At 36.6% G+C, this 19,120-nt stretch overlaps 2 protein-coding genes across 2 annotated transcripts in view; both read right to left on the bottom strand.

The window, feature by feature from the left end:
* MAL2 (mal, T cell differentiation protein 2) overlaps window positions 1–730 on the bottom strand; it is a 70,032-nt gene extending 69,302 nt beyond the window's left edge. Inside the window, exon 1 of the mRNA XM_084864985.1 lies at window positions 503–730. The gene's annotated coding sequence lies outside the window, so the exon portion shown is untranslated. The remainder of the gene's footprint in view (window positions 1–502) is intronic.
* A 7,316-nt stretch (window positions 731–8,046) lies between these two features.
* The window catches only part of COLEC10 (collectin subfamily member 10), a 36,111-nt gene continuing 25,037 nt past the window's right edge, over window positions 8,047–19,120 (bottom strand). The window contains exons 4-6 of the mRNA XM_084864984.1: window positions 14,787–14,840; window positions 13,105–13,200; window positions 8,047–11,333 (exon numbers count right to left, since the gene is read on the bottom strand). Of these exons, the coding sequence (XP_084721110.1) occupies window positions 10,942–11,333; window positions 13,105–13,200; window positions 14,787–14,840 (542 nt within the window). The 3' untranslated portion in view covers window positions 8,047–10,941. The remainder of the gene's footprint in view (window positions 11,334–13,104; window positions 13,201–14,786; window positions 14,841–19,120) is intronic.

Genomic DNA, 19,120 nt, shown 5'->3' on the forward strand with positions numbered 1-19,120 from the left:
AGAAAGGCAACATCCACAAATCAGAAAGATGAACCTGCAGAGGAAACTTCTAGTGTATGTGTAGATGTGAAAGTGTGTGCCTGGAAGGGGAAGGCAAGTGGAGGAGCTGAGAATGTAGGCAGAAGCCACAGTACAAAGAAAGCATATTCCTTGATCAAATATCTAGGTTTCATAATATGTTACAGTACAAATTTGTGGATCTATTGTGTAGGACTATAAGAGTAAAAAATAAAATTGGAGGCAAGAGTTCTGAGGTATAACTACAAAAATTAGAAAATTATCATCATCATGGAACAAGTGACATTTTATTTTTAAATAAAAATTGCATATCCTATTACATATATCACAGAAATAAGAGAAGATAGGAGTTATTTTAAAATTGCTGGGGAGTAGTGTTTCCAGCCTACAGTACTCTCATAGAGAGGGACCTGAATGCTTCGAGAATCCCAAACAACTTGACACCTGGGACTCACAGGCCAAGCGTCTGTCCAGGAGTACTCACAGTGTCCTTTAAGAGGAGCACCCTGGGCTCTCCATCTTCTTGTCACCCTCCCTCTCAGGGTCATATCACTCTGGCCCAGGGGACTTCAATTATGTCATCTTTTCCTTCTCTCAGTCAGAGCAGTTGCTTCTCAAGGTTTTTAAAGAAACTTCATCATGTTGACTGTTTTCAAACAGAGCCCCTGAACACTTTGTCTCTCTTAGAATCATTTCCTTTATTTTTTCCTTGCTTTATTTTTCCTTGAGTTCTGAGGGATAGGGAAAAAAAAAAAAAAAAGGCAGCCTTCAGAATTCTTGAAATTGATCCTTTTGAGAAATGGCTGAAATATTTCTAAATTGCAAATGTATTCATGACTGCTGAAGGTGTTGTGAAACAATAATGTTTTTATACAGTTTTTCATCTTTTACATCTATTCATCAATATGTATGTTGTATTCACAGCTAATAAGCTCAGGGAAGTTGAGGTTGAAGAAGTCACATAGCACACAAATAGCAAAGCCATAGCAGAAATACTGGAACTTCCAAACACATCTGTTATCATACTGTGCGAGTAAACAGTACAGTAATTAACAATGCAGGCACTGGACTGGACCTACACGCCTGAATCAAAATGATTATGGGAATATTACTTAATCTCTGGGTCTCTGTATACTCATAGATAAAATGAAGATAATAATAATATGTGCCACATGGCATTGATTTAAGGATTAAACCAAATTACATATAAAATACTTACCCTGTTTCCCTGAAAATAAGACAGTGTCTTATATTAATTTTTGCTCCCAAAGATGTGCTAGGTCTTATTTTCAGGGGATGTCTTATTTTTCCATGAAGAAGAATACAGGAGGAAAAAATGAGGAACTTTTGTAATAATATGAACAATAAAGGTTTATTTAAAAAAAAGAATACAGTACACATTTATTAAATGAAAATAATGGAAATTTATTACCTTTATACGGTACGGTAGTACGGTAGTTGTCAACACAAACCAGACAAATTGTGAATCCTACAGTATCAAGAATTTACTCATTTATTCAATGACAATCATGTCATCATCTTCTGGAACATCATCATAACAATCCAATTCCTGAATTTCCTGGTGAATTTCTTGTGACTCCATTTCTTTCAGAACCAGTGGACCAAATCTCTCATGTTTAGCCTAGGGGGGCCTTATTTTCGGGGGATGCCTTATATTTCACTCAGAAGGAAACATGTAAGCAGGTCTTATTTTTGGAGGATGTCTTATTTTTGGAGAAACACAGTACTAAGCATAGCACTCAAGTTGTGTCAGCTATTATTATTATTTTGCTTGACAATGTATAACCTCCATTCTTGATCTTATTGTTTTACCTTTTCTTTATGGGCAAGCTATGAATACCTTTCTACTTCTCTTGCAGCCCATTTTCCCGTCAGCCCAACTCTACCTTGTCTTCTGCCTCCCTCAATAATCCTGAGACTTCTTTTGCTAAGTTCCTTTTTTAATTCATCTTGACAAATTCAATAGGTACTTTTAAAGTGTTGTTTTTAATTGAACTCTCAGAGACAGTCAATAAAGTTGACTGCTCCCTTCTTGAAACATTTCTGATTCCATTACTACTTTTCTCATCACTCTTTATCAATGAATGAAAAAGTACAATAGTAATACCTTAAGAATCTCACCTCTTTCCTTCTTCTCAACCATTATATATTAAAATAACTCAGATCTAAGACCTGGGGTATTGCTCTCCTCACTCAACATTTTTCCCTAAGCAACCTCACCTATTTTTGTACCTTCAAATGCTATACCTATGCCCAGGATTGCTATGGTACACTATAGCCAGTACTGTCTATAAAAGTTTCTAAAAAACATTAACGGGGAGTATCTATGTCTTATGATACAGATTCAAATAAGGTTAAACTGAAAAATTGACAGATAGGAGAATTTCAAGTTCTAGAACCTGGTCTTGAGGCATATGTAACATGGCTTGCTGAGTTGCAGAACTGGCATCTCATATTGTAGCATACGTTGTTTCTGACAAGACCTTTTGAATATAAGAAACCATGACTTCTCAAACATAGTATATTATTCACTTCTTGTGGGGTGCTGAGTATGCTAAAGAAACATTCAAGACCTAAACTAGACAGTATACCTGTAAAAATGACTTTCTTCCAGGACAAATATTTCTGGGAGTTGGGGTACCAGTTAGGGCATCAGTTTTCTGGTTGAGGAGGATTTCATTAAACTTGATGGGAAGATGATTCATTAAGGCTTAACCAAAGATTTCTTACAGGCATTGAACACATAAACCTAAATGAGGGTGGGTTTACATTCAGAACTTTGCACAAAATAACATGAAATTGCCTTTTATTCTTCATCATTGGGTGTCAATAGGAAGCCATGTTAAGGGTAAAAGAACTAAGGACCTATAATCCCAATAGCTATATGGCAAGTATACTTCTGCAGAGGGTGAGAACACTTTCCAACTATGGCTAGACATTTCCAGGAAATAAACGGCCATAAGGATTCAAGGGTATCTCAGAATCTCAAGCATGTAAATTATCTGGAAGTGACTGCTGACAACTTGACAGTAAACATTTCCAGTACAAGGAGTTTGCACACCAGTACCCAGCTTTCCTGTAATTTCTATTGGGAATTGTGGGCTTGATTGTGGTGATCAGAGAAATACATCTTTGCTCATGTGTAATTTCACCCTGCAAATATTATCTTGAAAATTTACAGAAGCATGAACCAGTAAGGCCAGAACATTAGTGCATATAAAGCTACTAAATTATTTAAAATGTAAGAACACAGCTTATACAATTTTTTTTTGTTTTGTTTTAAAGAGAAGCAATAGTATAATGCCTCACCCTGTCCCCAATAAGATAGATTATCCAAGGAAAGAAGAGCTTCGTAGTTTTCTTTTGCACTTTTAAAGGTAGAGACATGAAAATATATTTTACCACTGCCTTATTCTTTTTATAAGATCTCTCTGCAAGGATTTTTTGTGTTAGGAAACCCAGAATAAATATTTTTAAGCTTCTTAAAAAACTGTGTTTTTGATACTTCTTTCCAGTGTTTCAAAATTTATTTTTGGATATATCAATTGAGATCTTCTTTCTTAAAAGTAGAGGCCAATTGGAAATATCTTCCTGTTTGTTCACTCTATTATCTAAATCCAAAGATCTTTTAGGGCAAGAACAAAGTCCCCAGTCTGTGGAAGAGAGAACTTAAGTGCTTGTGTCAGTACAAAAATCCTTCATCATATCTGGAGGCTGAGTGCCTGAAAAGTATCAAGGTCAACAAAATCAAAGATAAGATAAAATAAAACAGGGGATTTTGGGGAAAACATTTTAAATCATAAATATTTCCAAAAAGCACTCACTTCTAAAATATGCTTCTCTGGTATGCTTTCTCCAGAATCATCTTCTTCAACTTGATTAAGGAAATATCCAAATAAAATTGTGACCTGCTAGGGAAGAGTCTTCCAGAATTCTGTATTATGTCAAATATATGTCTTTGTAAAGATATCCACATAGATTTTTTAATTTAAATTAAGTGTGATTTGCAATTATGTCTCCCCCTAGTTTATTTTCTCAAGACTTGGAAAATGCCTAAAATTCTTACATATCATGACAGAGCTTATGAGAACTCTTTCCTGGGACTGATATTCTATCAATATATCAAGGGGTGGATTGTAGCCAATCCTTATCTCCATTCCTCTCCCAAAGGCCCTTCAACCAGGTTTACTCACAGTAAGGCTTAACTCTTGATAAATTAGTCTATCTATCGATAAGAGTTCTAAAGTGAAAAATGCATATGCCAAATGGTGATATAGCTTTAAAATGGTATGGACCCACATTAATCTGCATTATCTCCCAACTGTAGATGCCAACACATGTGATTCATGTGGGGTTGCTTTCCTCACCTTTTAATAAATTATAAAATGTCTGAATAATTTCTCCTCTCTTCTTCCTACCTGTCCTTATTTTATTATAAATGTGACAATCTATGGCAAATCTGGGTTTCACTGAATATCATGTGTAGATAACCAGGAAAATATAAGGCAAGGGAACATTTGCCAGGTGTCAAAGCTCACTCATGCACAAGCACAAGAATGTATTTTCTCTGGTGAGGAAATGGTGTGGGTGAGTATATACATTGTCATGGGATTTTGTTGTTGTTCATATCATGAATCAGCTGAAATACATGTATAAAAGTACTTGAGGAGATGCACCAGTGCTGCTCTTTAAGAAAAGTAATGTGGTACTCTAACAAAAAATATCTTGTCCAACTTACTTCAGTGTATTTTTGAAGAAGCATTTACGTTGCTAAGGAAGGAGTTGTAGAAATAGAATAGGATTATAGATTCCACCCCCCATAATAAATTAAGTCTTGGGTCTCAGTGTGGAAGTCCTGATGTTCAATGAACCCGAGGCTTCTGCCTACTAAGCTAAAAACCTAATCAGTCTTCTTTTCCATTGTGTTTTCAGTTCTCATTATGCTGTCTTTTAACCCGTATTAAGTGCTCCATAAACATATCTGATGAATTAGTGAGTCAATGAACTCTACTACCCACCTGAGCCAGATGTCCACCTTGTAGGCTTCGTGCACCTGGACTCTGATTTTGACTTCATTGTCCCACTGGCCCTGGACACCTGTCTTAAATGAACCCTCTCAGTGCGGCCTTACCGTACCATCTACCCCTTAGCAGCCTCCTCCCCTCGGGGTTGAACCCTAACCATCATGTACCCCTCCTAATAGATTATTTATGATTGAGATGTCCCCCATGACTTTGAATACTATTTATACTCTATAGCTGTGCCCCTCATGCCTTTAACAATTCAAAATTTTAATTCAGTGGATGTGGGTTATACCATCTGGGTTTAGCAAAATGTATAAAACTAGGCATCTAGGAAAACATTCCCTAATCCATTTTTTTACTTTTGTTAATAGCCTGCTCCAGTTTATCTCAGAACCAGACCTCTCAGAGTTATCAATAGCAAAGGGCAGCACAATGGGTAGAAATTGGAGAGATGCTCACTATAAGGAAAAACTTTTTAATGAGGTTAGCAATTACCAAATACATTCAAATATTGTCTGCATGACCATCTGTTAGGGGTTCAGTAGAATGTCCAATATTTATGAAAAGCTTTATGCATACAACATCTACTGAAAATTCTTCTTTTCCTTTCATCTCCACTCAAAATGACATGACTTTCTTTCCCCCCTCAAATTTTAAAAGACTTTGCTAGACTATGAAGGTCTTATGATTTCAGGGTAATACAAGTCAATGATTTTCTTTTAATTTTAAAATGTTACATTTTATGTGATAAATATATTCAATAGGTTGAGATGAACTGTATCTTAGAGAATCAATCATATCCAGGTATGAACCTCAGCTCTAATTCATATCAGCATTTGGCAGTTTACTGCCCTGCAGATGAAAATTTTAACTATAAAAGAGGATAAAAACTTACCTTTATACATATAAACACACATATATGTGAATGTATATATGTGTGTACATGTCTGTCTATCTATATATCTATCTATATTATGCTGTATATATATATATATATATATATATTTTGTTTGTTTGTTTGTTTTGTTTTTACTTAGGTAGTTTTTACATAACTTAAAATATGGCTAATTTCTTTTCAACATGTACCTGCAGGTAGTAGTAATGGCTGCTTTATTGTATCCATATAATGTCTCTAGTCTCATTACATATTGCCTCCTTTAATTATCACAGCACTCTGTGAGGAGGAACCATACAGATCATGAAACAAATTTTAGAGTGTGGAAAATATTTATCTACTAGGGCTGGTAGTAACTGACACAGTCAGCACTAAAATTCAAGGCAGTCATGACACCAGACCTAGATTTTGAATATCAAAGTAATACACCAAACCCTTGTTACCTGCATGGAATCTAACCATGATTCTCTGCAAATGTTTGTCTCAATCTATTGTTGGTGTAATGGGTACTACTGCTTAGTTAACGTTTCTGATTCCACTGATATTTTCTTGTCTCAAGAACTGCAATCTAGAGAGCTGTAAAGTAATTTGTTAATAATCAAAGCAACTCATATTTGGGTAATGTAGATTTAAGTAGGAATTTTAAAATACATTTTAAAAATTCTAGTCATTTTTATGGGTGATTTGTCCAAAGTATAATCAATGATTATTATCTCTCCTCAACTGTTATATCTTTCTATGGCATTTGAACTATGACTCTGGGCATAAACTATTTTCCTTTGTGCGGTTATAGATTATGCTGTTTTGATAAGGCAGTATTGTGAGATTGTGAAAAAACATTTAAAATTTTTTCCCCCGGAAATTTTATGATATCCTTAGGAAGTGCCCAGATATGTTCCTGAAAAGTTTATTATAAATTCAACTTTTAAGAATAAAATAAATTTTAAATGCTAATTATTTAAGGGAATACTCTAGTGAATTATTTTATGGGGGCAAATAATTACATGTTCATTTTTATTTGGAGCAAATTTTGATTTTCACATATATGTTTTGCTTTTCCTACATCTGCAGTTATTTGCAAAATTGTACTAAGTCACCTCCCCAACACAAATACCACATATAGACATTTGTGAATGAAACAGTAAACTAGAGAACACCATATTTATAAGGAAAGTTTCTGAATCCCCAGTATTGCTGCTAATTGAGCTTTACCTTTAACTTTGGAAAGAAATCAAGAGACATTATTTGAGCCTCTGCTATCACAAGGGAATTGAGGATGAACTTCCATTCAATAAAAGAGCAGCAGCCAAAACCGGTTTGACTCAGTGGTGGAGCATAAGTCTGTGGACTGAAAGGTCCCAGGTTCGATTCCGGTCAAGGGTATGTACCTTGTTTGTGGGCACATCCTCAGTAGGGGGCGTGCAAGAGGCAGCCGATTGATGATTCTCTCTCATCGATGTTTCTCTCTATCCCTCTCTCTTCCTCTCTGTAAAAAAAATCAATAAAATATATATATTTTTTAAAAAAGCAGCAAACAGAAGCTGGAGAAAACTCTGTTTGACAGTTTCCATCAGCAGGCTGGAGTCCGGCTTTTCTCTCAAATGACTTAATTTTGGTAAACTATCCTTGGGCACCAATTATCTTCTTTGGGAAAATGGAAGTAAAAATTTCTGCCCTTCAAGATAAAAAAAATCCAATAAAAAAATGGACAAAGGAATTAAATAGACACTTTTTGAAAGTGGACATTCAGAAGGCCAAGAGACATATGAAAATATGTTCAAAGTCACTAATCATCTGAGAGATGCAAATAAAAACAATAATGAGGTACTATCTCACATCTGTCAGAATGGCTATCATCAACAAATTGACAAATGACAAGTATTGGTGAGGGTGTGGAGAAAAAGGAACCCTTGTGCACTGCTCATCGGAATGCAGACTGGTGCAGCCAGTGTGGAAAACAGAATGGAATTTTCTCAAAAAAATAAAAATGAAACTCCTATTTGACCCAGTAATCCTACTTCTAGAAATATTTCCCAAGAAATCAGAAACACCAATCAGAAAGGACATGCACCTCTATGTTCTTAGCAGCACAATTTACTATAGCTAAGATTGGGAAACAGCCTAAGTGCCCATCAGCAGATGCGTGGGTTAAAGAGTGGTGATACATCTACACAATAGAATACTATGCTGCTGTAAAAAAAAAAAAAAGAACTCTTACCATTCCCAACAGCATGAATGGATATGGACAGCATTGTGCTAAGCAAAATAAGCCAGTTGGAGAAAGATAAATGTCACATGCTTTCACTCATTTGTGGAATATAATAAACAACATAAACTGATGAACAAAAATAGATCCACAGATATAAAAGCATCAAATAGACTGTCAAACTTCAAAAGGAAGGGAGGGGAGGGTAAAAGTGAGGTAAGAGATCAACAAAAGGACTTGTATGCATGCCTATAAGCATAACCAATGGACACAGACACTGAGGGTTAGGGGTATGTGCTGGCGTAGCTGAGGAAAGGTCAATGGGCGAAAAGGGAGACATATGTAACACTTTAAACAATAAAGAATTAAAATAAAAATGTCTACTCTTTATACTTCACAAAGTTTACCAAAATCACATATCTGATATGTGAAGGTGTTTATTTTGTAAAGCACAAAGCAAGTTTCATAATAGGTCTAATTAAGTCTGTGGTACCTTAAACATTTCCTCTAGGCATCATGGAAGGATGAATCCTATTCTTTGAAGCTCTGTGATCTTCTCTTGCAAGCATTGGAAGCAAAGATAACCATGGAAAAATGCTGTTATTATTATAATAATCATAATAGAACTCTTAATACATACAACAAATATTCATACTTTAGGTTCTCAGAACAAATTAGAATATGAATTCCAGTGGAGATCTTAGGCAGAGTTTACTGTCCATTCCCCCTCTCTCTTTTTTGCCCTTTCTTTTCCTCCAAGTGTTTCTAGAGTCTTGTGCCTCATGCTCTTGGCTAGCATTCGACCCAAAGATATTGGTTTTGATATTGTGTTCTCTTCATAATTTTTATTAAACTCCTGCCTTCAAAATATCATATGTCACGGTCTCAAAGCCTGAATAAGTAACTAGTTTATTAACTTGATGAGTGGAAAACATTGGAGAAATTCCTGTGATTGAACTGAATGAGGTATCAATGGGAGATCTTTACTTGGATTTCACTGTATCCTAATGACATTGAATATGGTTAGAATCTTTGGAACGTTCCCCAAGAGGTGAGAAATGGAAAGGTCATGATTTTGGCTAGCAGACTGTTTTGTATGGCTTAAAATTTGGGTTAAAAATGGACCATATGCCAACTTTAAAAAATATAAAGTTAACTTCTAAAATTCCAGCTCTCTCATTTCTCTTGAAATATCAGAACATGTAGTGACATTGGTTCCTCCATGGCAAAAATAGCAGCCACCGAGGAGCAGCTGGTTCATTTAGATGGGCAAGCTGTTTTCAGTGTACCAGGATTCCACCTGTTCCACCTCATTTATTTATGTCATCTGTATGGCCCTTGTAGTACTTGAGTTTGTGACCCTTGTTAAATCCACAGAAATAACCTAATTAAATCCTATCTCATAAGCAGTTAGTCATGGGTGAAATCATGAACACATGGTTTAAGGTGAACATATGTTGATCTGTTTCTCTAAGTTCATTAACCATGTTTCCAGAATTTTAAGGAGCCTGATCATATGTCACAAACTATAACTGGAGCAGCAAAATAAAAGGGGATAATCTAGAGTTTTGTTGAACTGTTTATTTTTAGATTCCAAAATGAAAGCTGCTAAGAAGTTTGATCTGTAGTTCAAAATAGAACTTCAGCAGCTCAGTAAATGTGAGTCCTAGACCTGTTCCAAACTCCATGCCTGACATTCCTGTGATGTCAGAGTACTAGAAAGGGCATCTCTGCTCTGGGTTTTTACAACATACAGTTATGGCAGTAAAGGGCCTCCCATAAAATGTTGCCCCAAGTGATATATGAGATGTAGGGAGGAGGGGGATTTGAGACTTGATGTTGGTAGCTCCTGGAACCTTCTAGAGTTTTCTGAAGGCTTCACCCCATCCATCATTCCCCATGACTAAGGAAGGACAGTTGATATGAGTCAACCTAAGACAAGAAAAATGGAGCTATGTTAGTAGCAAGGGGCAATTTAGCAGGAGGATTAGAAATCATATTGCTTGGGAACAGACCCTTTTCTTTTTAATTTCTAAAGGTCCCTTTTCCTCCAGTCAGAGAGTTAATCATCTGGGGGTCTGGGATTAAGTTGTAGGCCTAAAGGAAGGGAGCCAGGGCAGCTATCTGATACTCTTCACTGAAAATTATAGGTCAGAAGCACAAAAAGATTCTGTATGGTTCCAGTTCTATATGGCCTGGAATAGGTCACTCTGACATCACAGAAATGCCTCATATAGAGGTTTGGGGTGAAGTGTTTCTATGCATATGTGAACAAGAGAGACTTACAAGTATGAGGATGACTATGGTGATGACAGATCAAAGAACTAGGGATCTTGGATTCCAAAATGAATAATATATTGGCATTTCTAGAAAACATAAGACCCTCCCACATGTCTGACTTTGGGAATGACAGATTTTCTTAGTCCTCACCAACCAACTGTCCCAGTTATCTGCTGGGCCAGGTAGAGAGCAATTAGGGCTTTAGAGAGAGGGGACAGAGCAAATGCTAAGAGAACATTTTATTTCACCTCCCACACAACTAACAATTCAAACTCTCTCTTGAGACCCATGCAAGCTGTTGGCTCAATACTATACTGTATAAACAAATGTCTAAAACTGTCACCAAAGAACAGGGCGATGAAGATTCCAAACCCCAGTTTAGCATTTTCCACTTGTCCTGAGTCAGAACAAATTTAGCATAACGAGAAAGAAAAGGACAGATAAAAAGAGCAGCAATGGCAGTCACAGGGAATAACCAATGTGTAGCATGAGAGAAGTTACTTTTTCTTCTTGACAAACTCACAGACAAAGTACATGGTAAGATGGCACTCCGTGTCATTCCACCTGCCTGAGCTCAGCATTTCCACACAGTCCTCATGACCATAGGGGTCACTGGGCTCCCCCTCCTTCCAGTTGCTGTAGTTCTGCAGTGGGGTGTTGTCTGTAAACACGTACTGTCCCTCCCTCTCAAGGTCATTCACCCCGATGAAGACTCGGAAGAAGCCACTCTTGGCTACATAGTCCGCGATGAGTGTGTTGGCAGCTTCGTCCTTGGGCATGGCTAGCATGCCACCCCGGATCCGGCAGTGGGTCAGGGATTCCCTGTAGCTCTTTTCTTCCTGCACGATGTAGTAGAATTTCTCATCCGTTTCCCTAATCCCTGCTATGACTTTGCAGAGAAGAATGTAATTATTTATCTCAAAAAGAGAAAAGGCAAGCATATAATATTTCTGGATTTAAATATATTTCTTTAAAAGTATACAATTATTTGGCAAGGCCCTCTGATGACCTTGGCACTGGTTTAATATTTTCTCCACCTTTCTAGTTTTCAAATGGAGAAAAAACTCCTACCAGTTGTCCTCCCTGCCATTTCTGTTTAACTTCCCACACAACTGAAGAAAGAGCTATTTTGACACAGACTTGTTACATGAACTGCAGCCAAGCTCATCTCAGACTATTTTTTCCCATCCTAGTGTATGCCTTTGCCAAGCTTACAGGTCCATGAGCATGCCCTCCCTTCCAGTTCCATGCTTCTCATGCCTGGGAATTCTTCTCACAGCTCCTCTACCTGGAAAACTCTACTCACCCTTTCAATCTCAGTGTAAGTGTTTTATCTCAGAGGAGCCTTTCCCTGAGCATACACTGGGAGTCTTATCCCCTGTTCCCACTTCTTAGTACTCAACACATTCTAGTCTGTCTGTGTGTCTCTTCTACTAAACTGTGAACATCTTGAGAACAATAACCATGTCTTTGCTATTATGTAGTCATGGTGCTTCCAACATTACAAAGAATTATAGAAGTTTATTAAACTCACAAGGGAATAATTCAGGTTTTTCCATGTTGGGCCAATTCCAGAGTTGTGAATACGTACATCTTTTGAGATTGTTCATACTTCATTCCAGGTACATAACATAGACTGAGCTACTGAGTATGCTTCAAGTCAGAATTGGGGACACATTTCCAGCTCAGAGTGTGCTATATATGTTTTGGGTTCAGGGATATCAACATATACTTTTTAGGGTTCATCAATTAAAATGCACAAAGAAATCTGTGACCACTCAAATGTTAAGAACTATTGCTGTATGTTGAACCTCTGAGGTCTGGTTTATTCATGAGTATCCAAGTCATGACACAGAATGTATCTTGTGCAGAATTATAAGTTAATATTGAGCATTTCCTGTGCTTGCAGTATTACAAGATAAGGATGAACACACGATGGCATCTGTGTGCTTCCAATAATGTAAACAAATATAGCTGGATTGCAGTAAATGAAAGCACAACAAAATGAAACCAATTGTGACACTAATTACAATAGTTCCTGCATTCATACTGTCTCAGAAGAGAACACATAGCCTCACTTTAAGGATGTAACTGCTAAGGACAAGAGATAGCAAAAATGACTAATATGAAAAGTTGCAAAATTTAAAGAAGCACACGATGTTCCTATTAATTTGTGTGAAACTTATAATCAAATCCCTGCTCCACAGTTCATTAGCTCTGTATCTATGGGCATCTTCCTAAGCTTCATCTTCATGAGAGCACTTATATCACAATTATTAATATTCCAAGTATTCAAGGAAATGCTGTTGTTTTTTATTATTACTTCTATTTCTTTGAGATGATTGCTCTATTTGAGTCTTGCAGTCCCTTTTTATTCTCAAAGCATGGCTTGCCAAACTGACCTTTTCAACATCCCCTCTCTCCAGAAAGTAACTTTTTCTACCCACAGTCAATGCAATAGTACAAATATATGTAGTGAACTTGAAGAAGTGTCCTGGAGTTGGAGTGGATAATTAGTATTTTGAGAGATCTTTAATCTGGTGGTACTATCTTAGTGGTCCTTTGCCCAACCCAAGGTATTCCTGCTAGAAACACTGGAATTGTAATGTTGAAAAATACTAAATCAATAAATAGCACAAAGCAAAAGAGAATACACTCACCATTCTTGACGAAGTTCATAGATGTCTTGAGGCGAGCAACGCTAATGTCCATTTGCCCAACAACTTTCCGGTATCTTCCACAATCGCAGACAGTACCTTTCAAAGGACAAAACTGTGAATTCTTGTTGAAACACATGCAGGTGATTGTGTTTCTACCCTCTTCCCAATATTTACTATCTTTTTCCAGTCTACTATGTTTCTCTGTGAGCAGCTATACTTTCAATCTTTTATTAAAAATAAGATTTCCAAATTGCGCTGCCTTTAGAAATTCAGAATATAGCTTTTAAAATATTGTGAATGGGTTGAAACAGAGTTCGAAACCATCTGCTTTTTTTAAAAAAAAATATTTTATTGATTTTCTACAGAGAGGAAGGGAGAGAGATAGAGAGCTAGAAACGTCGATGAGAGAGAAACATCGACCAGCTGCACCTTGCACACCCCCCACCGGGGATGTGCCCGCAACCAATGTACATGCCCTTGACCGGAATCGAACCTGGGACCTTTCAGTCCGCAGACCAACGCTCTACCACTGAGCCAAACCGGTTTCAGCCAAAACCATCTTCTTAAAAAAGAGAGTAAATAAGATGAGCCACTGCACACATGTTGTGGATCATATGGCATTTTTGTGGAACACAGGATATGATCTCCAATTTCAGAATAACATTTTTACAGCTTTCTGAAAATCGATTTCTAGCCAGTCTTCTCTTCTATTACTACATTGTTCATTCACTCACACAAGGGCAGGAGAAACCTTTCATGATGAAATAAAATGTAAATTCTGATGATCCACTTGAAGTATAGCTTGAATGTGTTGAGGACCAAATTTAAATCTCATGAAAAGACCCAATGTATTATTTCAAGAGCTAGTAGTCACATTTGTGGGTTAATTGTGATTTTAATTTCTGCCATTCATTCCCCTTTGCTCATTTACACACACACACCCTCCCCCTGCCTAATACCTATTGATACTGTGACACAGAAGGAATTGTAAGGAAAATGATGTGAAATTGAAATGATTCTATTTTTTTCTATTTGGTGGCTGCTTCATATAAACATTTCTGTTTGCTTTCTTCTAAAGTGGTTGAAAAAGAAAAAGAAATTTATTAGACAAAGAGAAGTGGGAAACTTGTGGCTTTATTTCTCCATATTCTCAATTAAATAAGGAATTTAAAAACAGTTCTTAGAATGAGTCTTTACTATATCCCTATAGACAGAAACTCCCAAACAAGTACTTTCTATCCCTGAAGGTAGCTCTGGAAATGAAACTCTGCAGTATTTGGAGAGAGTGTCCATGGCACTGATGTCCGGTAATCACAGGGTCTTTCAGATAAGGCCAATTTGCTTCTGGCAAACTGCTGGCCAGTATCTGGTTGGGATGCTGTTGGAATGTCAGGCATGCTGACCAGGCCTAGTGCTGAGGCCACTGTGGATTTTCCTCTTGGTCTAGCAGAATGAGGGCTGATTCCTCACAGCATGACGGGACGGAATGTGCCATCACCCCTACCCCAGGGCTTGGAAAGTCACCAGCCTATAAAGAGGAAAGTTCCCTTCTTTCTTGCCTTTACCTTGAATAAAATAGGTACACTGCAAATATTTTTCTTTTTCATAAAAAGTAAATCTATTTTGGAGATAAATACATTTGGAATGATGCCAGAAATTAAGGCGAAGATCAACAAGCATACCTGCTTTGCCTTTTCCTCCAGGAATCCCGGGCAAACCCTTTTCCCCTTTGTCACCTGAATAGAAACAATGGCCGCAGAAGTAATAATTAAAATAATGAATTGTTTCAGACAAACAATATCTTGATCAGCTAAAATCAGAGGAAACAGTTTTGAAATTAATTTGCAATATCTTCCACCAGCATCCCTTGGTTGTGTATGAATAATATGATTTGGAGTTGGCTGCACAGGTACAACTAATGGTACAAGTCATAATTGAATTAGGTTGAATGTAGAATTCCAGTGGGATGTGTAAGAAACATTAACATTTGTGTCACCTTTTCTGCGAACCCGTGTTTATAATGTGCCCTTCCGAGCAAGGCTAATACAATTCTCTGCATGTTTTTAATTTTAAAAGTACCATTGTTTTGTATATCTGGATCAACTGATTAACACATTGCAGCATCTGTTTATCATGCACTAAAATTCTTCCATATGGCTTCGCCCTTGAATTTTCAAAAACATGTATTGTGCTTTTTCAACTTATTTACTTTTTCAAATATTTACTATTTACTTTGCGCAAGACAGAAGGCTTGGTACTTTGAAAGGCTATAAAGAGACAAAATTAAACTTTTGACTTGAAAGAGTTTACACACTTTTCAAAGAGATGTGATGTATGCAAAATCTATAAATAAAATGGTGTCAAATATATTATAATGAAATATCAACCTTGATCATTTTCCCTTCTGCTTTTCTTTGTATGTCATCATTTTCTTATTCAGTCAGAGGCATCCATTCAGAGAATCAGAATTATTAAAGCGGAGAGAAAAAAATGTTGATTTTTTTTTAAACTTCAAAATAAGCTCTTATGGCCACATCAGACACAACCATTGAAAGCAAAAGCCTTTGATTTTCAAGAGGAAATGTTTAGCTGAAGCTCTTGAGAATGAAAAGAGAAGACCCTGATAGAAGTAAAATAGAGTTAATGCTTCAAAGGTGTTCTGGAAACAGAAGAAGGCCTCGGGAGGGATAAATACAGGGTAAAGGTCACCCAGACTAGAAAGGGGTATGTGGCATAGCCCTGAGGGGGTTTGGTATAGCCATAGCCAGGGAATTGGGTATATGACCTGAGGGGGCAATGTGAGAGGGGACAAACTCAGCCTCAAGATTTTGCCTAACCCCATCCTTTCCCACCAAAAGGTGGGAGCCTTTTCAAAACCCATAGGGTGTCCCATGTTTCCTGTCCATTAGCTAATCTTTTTTTTTTTTTAAATATATTTTATTGATATTTTTACAGAGAGGAAGAGAGAGGGATAGAGAGTTAGAAACATCGATGAGAGAGAAACATCGATCAGCTGCCTCTTGTACACCCCCTACTGGGGATGTGCCTGCAACCAAGGTACATGCCCTTGACCAGAAACGAACCCGGGACCTTTCAGTTCGCAAGCCAAGCTCTATCCACTGAGCCAAACCGGTTTCGGCCCATTAGCTAATCTTGTCATCACTGTCTGTTTAGTGCTTCAAATTTTAAAAATACTATATACTATTTAATGTATATATAAAAATATTGTCATTTTAATAAGTAATTGATATAAAAATATTAATGAGATGTTTTACTTTTTTGGTATTAAGGCTTCATAATTTGATATATGTTTTGCACTTACAGCACATGTTAGTTTAGACTAACCATATCTCAAGTGCTCAAATAAACCCATGTTGCTAGTAACTATGGCATTGGACGTTCTTGCTGAGTGGTCTTTATTAATAATCCTGTACACATTGACTGCTGATCATCCAGAAAGGAACACCTGTTGGTCCCCAAGGACTTGCTGAGTTTTTCTAAACCAACCTATGTGGACACTTTTCTTTACAGTGTTGTCAGTCATAGATGAGCTTGCCACACAAAAGGAGGGGATCTTTGAAATCCAGAATCAGTTTAAAAATGTGGGAGGACACCTCAGAACTTGTGCTTAGAATAAATGAGATATAGTGAAATCTATGACAATGGAGTGCTGATAATACTGCAAGAAAGACCTTGAACAGAGATAACCTACTTTGGGAGGGAGCTAGAAGAAATAGTACTCCAGATGAAAGGATGAAGGAGGCTCTCTTGAGGAGATGGCACTGGAGATTGGTTATGAAAACTTCAGCAGGTGGAGATGGGAGCAAAGTAGAAGGTAACGTACAGGAGAGGCACAGTAAGGGAAAAAGCATGGGAATATGCCACTGATATACTCACACCTAAGTTGTGTCCTGCAAATTCCTCATTCTTTTTATGTAAATTGGAAAAGATAAGAATAGATTTTGAATGCATTAAAGAAAGAAAAAATATATAGATTTGCTAAGTGCTGATCATTTGCCAAGTAGTGTTTTGGGTACTTTATAGATGTTATCATATTAAATCCAATGAACTAGGTACCATCATTATCTGTAGTCTACCACTGCAGAAATTGAGGATCCAGGAAGTACAATAAGCTGCTCAGGGACATCCATCAATTCAATGGAACTCCTGATACTGAAGCCCAAACATTTCTGTCTCCCAGTTCATGGGACTTCCCAAATGAGTTAGCTAATGATTTAATGAAAGAAATCAAAGTATTCAAAAAATGTTATCAAAAGTTGAAAGGGGTACCAGTCCTTAGCACCACCAAAAACAACATGGGTTTGAAAGATCATATGAATATGGTTTAATATTTTAATTATTTTAAGATAGTGTATTTTCTTTATATGTAAATCCCTTTCAATTTAACATGGGCTAAAAATTGATCCTAGTTCTGGGGTAAGCCCAACAATGAACATAAAAGAAGCATAAACAGAATATTTGCTTTGAAAAAAAATATTCTTAAGGAAATCAAAGCCCATATTAGGGACCAAGGAGATGAGACATTATAACCATCATGTATTAACAGAGTAAAATACAGAAAATATCTGATAGGTATTTGGAGAAAGCAAAAATGGTTGTGGATCAGAGTACAGAAAGTTTCACCAAAGCAAAAGCTTTTAATTAAATCTTAATAGTGTGGGAAACAGATTATTAAACTGATAATTTGCTTTTTTTCCCCCTGAGAAAATGTAAACCCTGGATGACTTTCCAGTATTTTGATATAAATTACTTTCCTTTTTTACAGATGGAAAAGACAAAGCAGTGTGGTGGAGTGAAAGACTATAAAAGTCTGAACAACCAAGACTTGAATTTTGGCTCTGTCACTTACTAGCTAAATGTGGACAGGCTACTGCATTTTTTAAAGCTTCCATTTCTGATATTTAAAGTGGAAATGATGGTACCTAATATCTAAGATCATCAAAGAGGATAGATTAGATAATGTTATTTTATCATAGGATTATGTCTGTGCTGGGCTCATAGAAGATGTTCGGCCAATGTTAGCTTCTGTCTTTTAAATCAGAATTATGGTAACAGTGAATATACCAAGTACTGAGCCAGTCGATGGATGATGTGAACTTATAATATCGATTTTGCCCAAGCCAATTCTGGTTTAAAAGCTATACACAAAGAGTTATTTTGGTTCATGAGTGGAAACATGTTTGTAACAAATGCCTTAACACTGAAGAATTAGAGGTTCCATTTAAACAAATAAAAATCATAATGCTTTCACTGTGAAAGAATATTGACCTTAAGTAAAAGCATTTGTTTGCCATGAAATTTAATTTACCTATATTAAATTATCCTTTCTTATTCATGAAATAAAATATTGACATCCAGAAAGCTACCTGTCCAAGCAAGTGACATTAAGACCAGTCCAGAAAGTTGAGATTAATCTGAGTCAGTGAAAAATTTAGAAGGGCTATTGACAAAATGAGGGCAATAAATTTCAAAGTCCGATTAAAAATGAAATTAATCCAGGTGAGCCAGAACAGTGAACCTCCATTTTTAAAAAATTTCAGGACATGCTCATAAATTTTGATGGCATATCTCTGGAGGAGAAAGAAATCTTAGTCAATGTTGAAAATTGATGTCAAGGGAAAGTGGTACTTAAAGAAATAAAGGGTAGAAAAGAGGGCTACATGATTAGAAATAATATATTTACCACTCATTTTTTTTCATCCTTAATGCAGCAAACATTTAGAAAGTTTCTACTATAAAATAGACATTAGGATAAAATGATTAAAAATAGGGTACTCACATATAGTTTATATTTAAGCAAATTGACCCAATAAATCTTTCATTCATTTGTTCGCTCTATTTCATGGTCAGTAGGGCAAAACAGACAAGGTAATAAGCCATGACAATGGGTACAGTGAGAGAGGAATGCAAGGTGTTGCTTATGCACCTGAGTGTGAATGCAGAATTGTCCTGAGGAAGATAAGATCAGTTTAATTCTATCCTCCCCAGAGTTACT

This window comes from Pipistrellus hanaki (genome assembly GCF_964339955.1).
Source record: "Pipistrellus hanaki genome assembly, chromosome: 17".
NCBI classification, from domain to species: domain Eukaryota; kingdom Metazoa; phylum Chordata; class Mammalia; order Chiroptera; family Vespertilionidae; genus Pipistrellus; species Pipistrellus hanaki.